The sequence below is a fragment of the Heptranchias perlo genome, chromosome 7 (assembly GCF_035084215.1).
Source record: "Heptranchias perlo isolate sHepPer1 chromosome 7, sHepPer1.hap1, whole genome shotgun sequence".
NCBI classification, from domain to species: Eukaryota; Metazoa; Chordata; class Chondrichthyes; order Hexanchiformes; family Hexanchidae; genus Heptranchias; species Heptranchias perlo.
The window spans coordinates 70,932,486-70,945,091 of NC_090331.1; the positions used below are offsets into that span (position 1 = coordinate 70,932,486).

The window sequence follows — 12,606 nt, forward strand, 5'->3', positions numbered from 1 at the left end:
TCTCTAGAATCCACATCATCACTTCCAATCAACAGAGTGGAACTGCCAGCCTGTGAGTATCTTGATGAGTGTCAAAACTGCTCCTTGGTTCAACTAAGGCTTGAATTTAAACTTTGACAATCTCCTAGCTAACAACCCAATTACAATGCTTGAATATTGTAACTACTAGGCAGCCAATAATTATTCCTCGTTCTATTTCAAATTGTAACATTTCTTAGTGAATCCCTCTCAATTCAAATGTACTTGTCCCATTAGTGCATATATTGGAACAGTTTTGTAAAGACAAACACCCTTGCTGCTTGCCTCCTTGAAAATAACTGCGCACCCAGCATATTATCAATCAACTCTCCAAATCCATTGTAGTTACCTTTTCACTTTCATATATGTCAGTACAACTTCTGACAGCAGTAGTGTTGGGCAGGCAGGGTTTAGGCCAGTCTCCATCAGTAGATTATCTAATTCCACTATTTCAGTCAGGTCAATGCCAAGCAACTTGTAATCCATACCACTAAGACATAGACTACCTGCAACCCCAAATATGAAATATCACTATTGTTTAAAAAGGGACTGTCAAACCAGAGTTAGATATTTAAGCAAATCTATTAAGAAAAAGGGGTCTTTTTTGTAATGTATTGCAATTTATTGTGTGTAATCGTTCCATTTTTACATTTTAGTTTAGTTTGCACCAGTGTATAAATTAGTCTCCGTTATTTATAGAATATAGATAAGATAGTCTAAATAAAAATGAATTTTCATGGTACACACAGGCATCAATTTTAAATTTTATTTTAATATATGTTTAAATAATTTCAGCAATCATTGCCAATAAATTTGGCAACATTAAAAATATGAGGCAAGCCCACTGAGTAGCCCTTTCTTTTCAAATAAAAAAAATGACTATTGTGCAAACTATAATCCTATTTAGCAAGAATGCCTGACATCATTTGCCCATTGTATCACCGTCAAAAGTCTTGCCAAAGTCAGCAAGCATTTTCAATGAAGCATGTATTTGAAAAGTAATCATACCCGTTTGGGCTGGTCTCATTTCATCAATGCAGCCTATGAGCTCCATCAGTTCCGGATTGTTTTTAATCAGAGTGACTTTGCGCTGAACAACATCTGGAAAATCCACCTCATACATGATCACATTTTTAAGCTCTCCATTTGCCTTTAGCCGAAAGTACAAGGAATCAAACCCAGCACCAAGGGAGAGGATCTGTAGAAATGGGAATACATACCAAGCTCCAGTATTAAGCTCTGATGTACTATTCTCAGTCACTGTCAGAACACAAATGTTCAGATCAAGCATGATCCTGGTCTAAGCATACAATTACTCACAATTCAGTTGCACAGTTGTATACTTAAACAGAATAAATTTGCTCTAGTTATATATACACCTGAGAATATTCCCAGATAACAGATTACAGAATATTTAGAATACCACTTCTTGAAACTCAATTTAGACTCAGCCAGTGTGAAAACTGACAGATAAAACTGGCCATGTACCCAGGCAGACTTTCTTTTCTAAGGACTGTGGACCGTACCAAGATGCAGATTTGTGTTTGTGGTTCCTTTACACACAGTTCCCAATCTTAGTTGATCTGTCTGATTGAGCTACCAAGCAGAAGACTAGTTGATTGTTCGTAGGAAAGGAGAGAAAATAATCACACCCAATCAGTATCTTGCACAGTATGAGGCCAGCCATATAATGGCATTAGCAAAGGACAGGGATCAAAGGTCACCTGCTTGTCTTCTTGGCAAGAGAAATGCATTGTGTGGGGGATAACATAAAAATAGGAAGCAAAATATGTTCAATAAAGCTTTAATAAATTATTTTCATGGAGAAAATGTATTAGAAACAGAACTAGGCAAAATCCCCAAACCTGTCTCCGGGAGTATCTCGCTGTCTGTTGTAAGAAGCAACGTAGACTATAATCCACTGCTTTTGCCCTCACATAGTAACCGCTACAGAGGGGGAAAGAAAGTAAAATTACAGATTCCTATTGGTTTCAGTGCAACATCTCAGCCTATTCCAATACATAACATCTCAACTGAAGTACAATTTAGTGGTTAAACAGTTCTGATTTTTAAGTTTTGAAGGAGCTGGGCATCCTGCTGTCTCTATCACTTGTGAACATTAAATTCAAGGATTGGGATGGAATTGTTAGCTTACATTCAAACTCAAATTCCCTAAACTGGTGAGTACACAACCATAATATACTGACCAGTGTATAAAACACTTCTTATTTTAGTTCACAACTCACAAAAATCTGCATGAAGTTCTAGGACAGAGATGAGGAAACATTTCTTCACTCAGAGGGTTGTGAATCTTTGGAATTCTCTACCCAAGAGGGTTGTGAATACTCAGTCGTTGAGTATATGCAAGAATGAGATCGATGGATACTTGGACTCTAAGGGAATCAAGGTGTACGGGGATAGGGTGGGAAATTGGAGTTGAGGTAGAAGTTCAGCCATGATCTTATTGAATGGCAGAGCAGGCTCAAAGGGCTGTATGACATATTCCTGCTCCTATTTCTTATGTTCTTATGCATGCACTGGATTTCTTGGATATTAACAGACAAAAGCAGTGTTCTAAGATAACTTCACAAAGAAGTTACTACTACTCTGATACTATTTTTATGCTGGTGCTCGTATAGTCTAGATTCCAAGATTGGCTTCCGTCAGCTGGCTCCCTTATCCTGACAGCAAAATCAAACACTCAGTTTTTCGTGGTCGACACTTCTACAATGACCATAACAGTGAAAGGATCCATCATATTACTTTGCCTACAAATTTAATTTCCTTTCTTCTAATTAACCCAGCAATATCTAAGCACATTTCTGCTAGTCAGAAGGTGATGGTTATCAAAGGCTTCTGATTATCATAATGGGAAAAAAAAATAAAAACAATTACCATGAGCCTTGTGTAATGTGGTTTATTTCTAAATATACCATCCCCAAAAAGAAAACCCATTCTGCTGGTATATTGTGATAGTTTTGAAAAGTACATAAGCATAAACTTTCCATACAGAATTCTCTGGTAGGAGCATTTGAGTTATTCATCATTGGTCGACTGTCGCCTGTGCTCCTGTGACTGTCCTCCACTTTAAAGCAGGGACTTGAATCTTGGTGTTGTGTTTCGGACTGTTCATGGTTGCTCTTTCATTGACTTAAAATCTACTGCGTCACGGCTTGCAGATTGTGGATTCAGATGGCTAATTCAAGGATTAGCTCATCCGCCATTTGATGACATTTTCTCCATCAAGCATACCATTACCCTCCCCTGACGCACATCTGCCCAAAGCCGTTGGCACTTTCTGGAGGAGACCCGGTTATTTAATCGCCGCCTGGCACTCGGTGTTAACCAGTCGCAGGTAGCGCCATCTACTGTCATTACGGTAGCAGGTTTTAACACCTGGCCTGGCATACATTTGAGTTGTTAGCAATCTGATTTATTTGAAACCTTATCAAATACTTTACTGGGTCAGATTTTTGTTTTATGAAAAACACAATGATGCCTAAGAATATTAGAAAGTTATACATTATATTTTTTCATTCACTTTACCAATAAAATATAGTTTTTAAAAAATAAATGAAAGGGCAAAAGTGGATATGATTTATTAACATTTATATCTACAAAAGTAAAAATGTTAGCAGATTTCACCAATATTATTAGGTTTACAAAATGACAGTCATGAGTTCATATACAAACACTAAAGCAATAAAAGTCTTCTATACACCAAAATACTTCATAGCCCCAACATGTGATATTTTATAGCCTTTCTTTTTGATTAAAATTACCTCACTTCTAAAATTGCCTGTCATCAGCACTAACAAAAATATTCAAATCGAAATCAACCAAACAAAAACAAAAAGGATCTGATTATAGTTCTTTGATTTCTCCAAGAAACATATGAAAAGCATTTGCCACACAGGCAATTTTTATTGCATCATCACAGCCTGTGCTGAGTTAGCTGATCTCAGCTGAGCTTGCATATGGACTGCTACAGCTGGTTATAGCACCCCTGGGCTATGGGAAGGGGGGGGATTAGCCAGAGTTTCCACTGATTCCTGCTGGAATTAGCTGAGGACAGGATGGGGCACAACTATGATGCTCCCATGAATAACACTGCCAGCACACATCATCTGGGCTCACATATGAACACTGGCCACTTGAGTGAGGTATGGTGTCCACAGAACTGTGCCCAACATTAGTCATAAGGAGAGAAAACTGGAGGGAAAAAAACATTTTGTTAAAAAAATGGCACTGGAACAAAAATGATTCCAAAGTTATTCCCCTTTAAAGTGCAAGATGCATCAAATGCATAAATACTTCCCACAACATAACCACATAATTGGATCAACAGCATCATACCGATTTATAAGTGGAGCTCTTCTGGTGGTTTTATTTACAAATCCTTTCAGGAAGACATCATTGAAGTAGCCTAAACTGACCATTGAGCACTTGCTAACGATACTGCTGTCATTTGTACCCTGGACCTGCAGATTCAATAAAACAATGTTAGCATGAATTGGAAACATTTTAGTACTGTACAGGAAAACAATATTTATACACAAAAAGGAACACCATTCACTTAACTGAATGTTAATTATGTCTCTTTTTTGCCATTATTATTTGATTTCAATGATAGGGCATTTGCAGTTTCTAGCAAGGGAATTTCTACATTTCAGAGATAGTTGCAAAACTGAAGCTTGCATGTATGTAATAGATTGAAAAATGTTGAACGGGGGCATCACCTGCCATTGTTAACTCAACATGCATTGTATAAATGCAGAAATAACTACAACACTACTTATATCAGATGTAAACCAGGCCTTTGGGAACAAACAGAGAGAACATCGAGTTGAAACCAGCAAAAGCAATTATTTAGATTTTGAGAGCCCCCTTTAAGCTCACCTAACCCATTTTCAGACAATAGCTTAGCATTAGAACATTATTTCTATATAGTTTGGGCCTCCTTCATGTTGTAGTAAAGTTCAATTTAATTTCAAATATATCTAGGTTAAGTGCCTGTAGTATCTGCAAGTAGCATGGCTGCATTTCAGTCAACCCTTTCGCTAAAAGATCTGTGATTGCAATAACATGTAAACCATCAACATCTGACCCCAGGTTTTCAAACCTCTTGATAGTCTTTTTATCTGACATACCTCCTCACACCATTCTGCCTGTCTTCCCATTTTCATTGGTTCCTTTTATAAAAAGTAATACAATTTCTACTTTTCTATCTTGCTTATATAAACCTGCAATATACAATAGTATACGATAATGGCAGATTGGGTTCGATGAAGAGGATTTCAGTTGTGTGCAATTTCATAAATGGGAGTTTTTAAACTCAGCTGGGTCACTGTGCAAAAGTAGAGGTGAGGTGCTTCTCCACAGGATGGAAAGAAACAAGTCAATAGGGTCAGTCTCAATTACCTGTTGCAATTATTGGCAGAGATCTGAGACCTGGTTGTACAGCTGCCCTCTCAGATGGAGAATGACACATGACATCAGAAGATCCAAAAGAGGAAGCAGAATTAAAAAAGGAAAGTGGAGGGTGAGGGGAATAAGATCGCCACTGTATTATCCCAGTTTTCTATGGGCTCTGCTGGGATGATTTGGAATGACAATGCTCAACAAATGCTCATCAGAAATTAGTGCCAATATATCACATCTGATTGATTTTGATAAACTCCACTGGATCTAGGAAGATTACAACATGAATGTTTGATTGTGCAAATATCGGACACTAATAAGTATCGTAATAGTAGAATTGTGTTAAATGCAGTCAACCAGCAAATACATTGTAGTTTATAATCAGATTTGCAATTAAAAGGCCTGATTAGAATATACTAAGAAAATACCAGATTTAGGCTGCATTTACACAACAGTCTACTGTAGATAATTCACTCATTTTAAACATTAAAAATGTCCAATTAAGCAAATTGAGAAACGTAATGTGAGAATTTAGTACTCAAATTTTCACGTTACCAGATAATTTAAATTGAGCAACTATGAATTAATAGGCTGTGTAACTGTAGTGTCAGTGCAAAACATAAGTGCTTTACATCTTACTGCAGTTGTAGTACCATAAGATCAACAAGGATGATCGATTGGAAACCCATTAAAATGTATGGAATCATTTTATTTTTAATAAAGAAACCAAATAGTTTATTAAATTGAGTGACTGTCAGTGTTAATGAGTGGCATTATGCAAGTTTGTAGGGGAGACCATCAAGATCCAGAAACAGCACTGGCTGTGCCAGAAACACAGTTTTTCAAATTATAACTTGTACAGCAATCCCACAAATTTTGCCTTTTTTATTGCAAGCACAAAGGCCACCTCAGGAACCCCACTGTATTATATCAGAGTTTGTATGGTTGTTCCAGAAAAGCCATACTATATTTTATTGAACCTTGTAGGACTTATCTAATTTTTATTCCAATCTGCAAGAAATCCCACAGTATATTACCAGTATAATATCCCTTGCTTCCTTACAAAACAAATATTGCAGAGATATAAAGAAAAACTACAAAGGCTGCAAAACTTAAATAACAAGACCGTTTGAAATACACAGTATTGTGCTTGGTAGCTCAAACAGCACTTGAAAGGAGAAAACGGAGGTATTTTCAGATTCTGGAAAACCTGCTGTGTCGTTCCAGCATTTTTGACTTCTTCAATGCCCTCCTTGCCAGCCTCCCAGGTTCCAGATTGCTCTGCTGAAAACTCCAGAGCCTACATTTTGTCCTGCACTAAGTCCTTAACTAAACCCAGACTTTACCAACCCCCATTGGTTCACTGTAGTCTAACACATCATATTCAAAATCCTCATGCCAGAGTAGAGCACATTATAGAGCATGCCAGAGTAGAGCACCAAAGCAGGTTATCTGGATATTTAGCTCAATGGAGCTTGAGACCATGGTGTGCAGAAATTGCTGCATTTCCCTACATCACAACAGTGACTACACTTCAAGAATCTTCCAATGGCTGTGAAGTGCTTTGGATTGGCCAGTGGTCATGAAAGGTGCTATGAAAGTGCAAATTATTTATTTCCCCACCATCCACAATTCCTCCCTGGCCTCACCTTACTCTAGTCCAACAGTTTTATTTGAAAATCACAAGCTTTCAGAGCTTACCTCCTTCGTCAGGTGAGTGAGTGAAAGGTTCTAAAATCGCATAGTATATATTAGGCTGGGAGACGATCACATCAATCAAAGGGGTCGTTGGTGTTCAGACAGGTTAGCCACGGAAAACATTACATCCCAGTATACTGAATACACAATGGGTCAGATTACAAAGCCAGAGAGAGAAAGAGACCCAAAAGGCAGAGGAGAGGAGAGAGAGAATATGTCCAGTTGTATTAAAAACAGATAACTTTTTTTTCCTGCTGGTGGGATTACATGCAGCGTGACATGAACCCAAGATCCCGGTTGAGGCCGTCCTCATGGGTGCAGAACTTGGCTATTAATTTCTGCTCGACAATTTTGCGTTGTCGTGTGTCTCCAAGTCGGCCTTCGAGACACACGACAACGCAAAATCGATGAGCAGAAATTAATAGCCAAGTTCTGCACCTATGAGGACGGCCTCAACCGGGATCTTGGGTTCATGTCACGCGACACGTAACCCCACCAGCAGAAAAAAAAAGTTATCTGTTTTTAATACAACTGGACATTCTCTCTCTCTGGCTTTGTAATCTGACCCATTGTGTATTCAGTATACTGGGATGTAATGTTTTCCGTGGCTAACCTGTCTGAACACCAACGACACCTTTGATTGGTGTGATCGTCCCCCAGCCTAACATATGCGATGCGATTTTAGAACCTTTCACTCACTCACCTGACGACGGAGGTAAGCTCCGAAAGCTTGTGATTTTCAAATAAAACTGTTGGACTATAACCTGGTGTTGTAAGATTCCTTACATTTGTCCACCCCAGTCCATCACCTGCATCTCCACATCACCTTACTCTGCCTCTGCAAACTCCTTCAGCCTGACATCCCATACTCTTCAGTCTGGCAACCACATCCACCCCACTCCTGAATCTTTAGCCACCCTCTCTGGAATGCCTTTCCTCGACCAATCTGCCTTGCTAACTCTCCCCTCCCCCACTCCCCTCCTCCACCTATGTTCAACTGTGCTGCACCTCTCCTAACGCTCCTACAACTCCTAGGTGTCCATTCCGAGTATCTTCCACTTTAGAGGCGTTATATAACTGCGAGGTGCTGCCGCCAGGCCCAACGTGGTCAGGACACAAATACAATGGCGGCCGAGCCTGACTTTGACCAAACTTGCTGCAGACCCGCTTTGGTCCGAAATAAGGACCTGTAATTCCGCCCCCTATCCCGGAGGGAGGGGCAGTCACTCACAGCAGCGTCCTCCCCGGCCTGTCTCTTGCTCCTACACCTCTTATTTGTGGCGCTGGCGGTAACCCCCGCTCCGCTCCCATCCTCCCCGCTCATTGCACCAACTGCCGGCAGACTCCGCGCGTGCGCACGGCCAGGGAGGCCACGTAGGTCCGCGCATGCGCCTGGGATTATCAGGCTGTTGTCTACGAGTGCGCTTCAGTGATTGAAGCTGGAGAGCCCAGGAGACAGTACTATAGGCAGTCAGTCATTCGTGAACACTAATATGAAGCTGTTAGGATTTATATTACTCAATCACGTGCAAACCTTTCAAAGTGGGCGGTAATGCTACCTTATGCATAATTGTACATATAAGTATTCCTATGTTCCTATCTCAATTGTTAATTTTAAATCTGAGATTGATAAGATTTTTGTTGACCAAAGGTATTAAGGGATATGGGGCTAAGGCAGGTATATGGAGTTAGGTCACAGATCAGCCATGATCTCATTGCATGGCAGAACTGGCTTGAGGGGCTAAATGGCCTACTCCTATGTTCCTACTGTGTAGGCAACAACGATTAATAAATGCTTGTGTTCTTTTCTTGCATTGTTTCATACTGTGCTGTGCGATAAAAGAAAGTCACTTGTTCAAAATAAAATTTAAGTAGATGAAGATTTGCTACAATGAAGACTCTTTACTGCCCCACCACACCGCTCCCCAACATGCCAGCAAATGTTTGTACACTCAACTCCCCAACTGTTTCAGCAAGTCCCTCTGCTTCAAAAGCACAATGCTTGACCTAGTCCCAGCACCATTCTGAAACAAACTGCTCGTAGAGGTACAAGAACAATTGGGAGTGACTTTCCCTGCAATTTTCTCTAAATACATATGGAAAAGTGGCCTCTGCTCAGCTGCTCCCAACACAACTTCCATTTATATTGTGTCTTTAACGTAGAAAATGCCACAAGGCACTTCACAGAGACAAAACAAATACTGATCTGTAGTAGAAGAGTTAGGAGAGGAGAAATGGAAAAAGCTTGGTGAAAAAGATAGGTTTTGGGAGATCCCTAAAGATGGGGAGAGAAGCAGCAAGGCAAATAAGTTTAGAGAGAATGGTGCAAAGGTTAGGACGAAGGGAACTGAAAACTCTGCCACTAATGGTGTAGTGGAGGGATGCACAAAAGGCCAGAATTGGGAGGACTGAAAAGCCTGGAATGAGATGTAGAGCTGCAAAAGGTTGAAGGGACAACCCTTTAGTGATTGCTAAATGGAACAGAGATTTTGAATTTGACATGTTGAGGGACAGGTGAATGGGATTTACTGTAAGATAGGATGCGGGCACTGGAGTTTTCAATGCATTTCCATTTGTGTAGAGTGAAGCTTAGGAGGCAAGTGAGACGTCCATCAAAAAGTTGAATCTGGAAGTAATGAAAGTGTGACAAGGGTTTAAAGCAATGTAAGTTAGTTACTGAGGCAGCGAAATCAGATCCTAGGTATTCCAACAATTTGTTCATTTTGGATTTCATTGTTTATTTTAGTTAGACAATTAATTACTTCTTAAAAGTAATCAATTACTTACTTTCTCCAGTCAGTAGCTTATTTATTTAAGTTATTTGATTATTTATTTATTTCTGTCAGGGAATTTTTCAAATAGTGAATTATTTATATAAAATAATTATTTGGTTATTCTGTTTAGCCAGGAATTTGATTATTTATCTCCTCAAGGGTTGTTAGTTTGTTGGTTAATTCTTCATGAAATAAAGTCAATATTTATTTATGTAACTATTACATTATAATTCTTAATTTATTTATTACTGATTATTGAATAATCTTTTCTCTATTTGGCAACATTCAGCAAAAATAAGTAGAAATGGAGGTCTTGAGTTGGTGCGGATATAAGGTGCAACTACAGGATTAAGGTATGTGTTAGAAATGAGGGCATTACTGAGTAAAGACCAAATTCCTGAGATAAAGGGTCAAAATCGAAGCAGCAAATCAAGTAGCAATTTAAATCTTTAGCATAGATGCCAACTGCCTGCTTCTCATGCAAACAGACATCAGCTTTTTCAGCCCCAGGTCAAGCTGTCAATGCAGAGGCCTGGAAAACAGTGGATTTCCAAACCCTCGTGTGGCCGGAGGCCAGAAAAGCTGGTGTCCTCTGAAAAGCGGACCTAACTATGTGCATCTCTTCATATTCCCAGCCTCCCAGACTTATCTATCTGCTTTAAATCATTATCCATCCAAAACCATGTGGAGGATTTAACTGATACTGAGTAATGGTGAGGAGAGTGAGAGATAGTTCAAGTGGGGATGAATGAAAAGTAACATAACAGAATGACAAGCTGAATTGAAGAATATGATACCAATAAAGTAATAAAAATCCTGAAATCCAATATAATAAAAAGATATTTAACCTGAGATCTCTGAGAAATGCACCACCAGTTTTGTGCTTTTAGCATTTGGATTTCCCCTTAAAGCTTTCGTGTGCTTATGATTTATTTCCTCCAATACAAGTGCATGAATCTTGACTTTACCTAGAGCTTAAGTTACAGAGCTTATGTAACTATTTGCTTTCACTTCTCATTCTTGAGTTATGAGCAATCTGTGGCTGTGTCAGCTTTTTTTTGACCTTTGCTTAGCTTTTGCTAGTTTTCAACATTGGAAATAAGCACTGACACTGGGAAATATTTGGGATATAGCATTGTACATGCTATTGTAATGATACAGGTCTGATATTATCATTCAAAAGAACTTAAAAAGCAACTCAGAAGCAATTCTGAAATATTTTCATTGCATAAATGGAGACCAAGAAATTTCAAAAGAATTCCAGAATGATCTGATAACAACATAACCCTTTAACAATCTTGCTGCTCAAAGGTAATGTAATCAAGTTGTCAGAATATGTTTCTGCTCTTCCCAGTTTTCTTCCCTCCTCACCTTTCCTCAAGGTGCTGACTCCTTGCTGGGTTGCCATTTCCTGGCACTCGTTACCCATAAGTATAACGCTCAAATGGCCATTATCTGTTATTCATGCGTGAGCATCAACAGTGAATGGTGGGAGGCTATTTACATAACAATATAACAAAAAGGAGCAGGAGTAGGCCACACGGCCCCTCAAGCCTGCTGTGCCATTCAATAAGATCATGGCTGATCTTCGACCTCAACTCCACTTTCCCGCCCGATCCCCATATCCCTTGATTCCCTTAGAGTCAAAAAATCTATCATTCTCTGCCTTGAACATACTCAACAACCGAGCATCCACATCCCTCTGGGGTAGAGAATTCCAAAGATTCACAAGCCTCTGAGTGAAGAAATTTCTCCTCATCTCAGTCCTAAATGGCCGACCCTTATCCTGAGACTGCCCCTGGTTCTAGACTCTCCAGCCAGGGGAAACAGCCTCTCAGCATCTACCCTGTCAAGCCCTCTCAGAAACTTATATGTTTCAATGAGATCTCCTCTCTTCTAAACTCCAGAGAGTATAGGCCCATTGTACTTGACCTCTCCTCAAAGGACAACTATCTCATCCTGGGAATCAATCTAGTGAACCTTCGTTGCACCGCCTCTGAGGCAAGTATATCCTTCCTTAGGTATGGAAACCAAAAGTGTATGCAGTAATCCGGGTGTGATCTCACCAAAGCCCTGTACAATTGCAGCAAGACTATCTTTCTTTTGTACTCCAACACCCTTGCAATAAAGGCCAACATTCTATTTGCCTTCCTAATTGCTTGCTGTACCTGCATGCCAACTTTCTGTGTTTCGTGGACAAGGACACCCAAACCTCTCTGAACATCAACATTTAACAGTTTCTCATCATTTAAAATATATTCTGTTTTTCTATTCTTCCTACCAAAGTGAATAACCTCACATTTCCCCACATTATACTCCATCTGCCATCTTCTCGCCCACTCACTTAACCTGTCTTTATCCCTTTGCAGACTCTTTGCGTCCTCCTCACAGCGTACTTTCCCACCTAGCTTTGTATCGTCAGCAAGCTTAGAGACATTACACTCAGTCCCCTCATCTAAGTCATTGTAAGCAGCTGAGGCCCAATAACCTGTTCCCTGGTTGATTCCATGATGCATCGTTTTAGGAAACTGTCTTGAATGCATTCCATGAACTCGTCCTCCAAACTACTTTTGCCAGCCTCAACACTGGCATCTACCCGACAATGTGGAAAACTGCACAGGTATGTCCTGTCCACAAAAAGCAGGACAAATCCAATCCGGCCAATTACCGCCCCATCAGTCTACTCTCAATCATC

General features: G+C 39.7%; 1 protein-coding gene across 2 annotated transcripts in view; it reads right to left on the reverse strand.

Moving 5' to 3' along the window:
* lcmt2 (leucine carboxyl methyltransferase 2) overlaps positions 1-8,468 on the reverse strand; it is a 38,321-nt gene extending 29,853 nt beyond the window's left edge. Inside the window, exons 1-5 of one of the 2 annotated variants that reach the window (XM_067987842.1) lie at positions 8,369-8,468; positions 4,375-4,499; positions 1,884-1,965; positions 1,027-1,216; positions 368-524 (exon numbers count right to left, since the gene is read on the reverse strand). In XM_067987842.1, the coding sequence (XP_067843943.1) occupies positions 368-524; positions 1,027-1,216; positions 1,884-1,965; positions 4,375-4,499; positions 8,369-8,461 (647 nt within the window). In that variant the 5' untranslated portion in view covers positions 8,462-8,468. Of the gene's footprint in view, positions 1-367; positions 525-1,026; positions 1,217-1,883; positions 1,966-4,374; positions 4,500-5,439; positions 5,653-8,368 lie in introns of those variants that run through there. The other variant, XM_067987843.1, reaches the window with a different exon arrangement.
* Between the last annotated feature and the right edge of the window lie 4,138 nt (positions 8,469-12,606).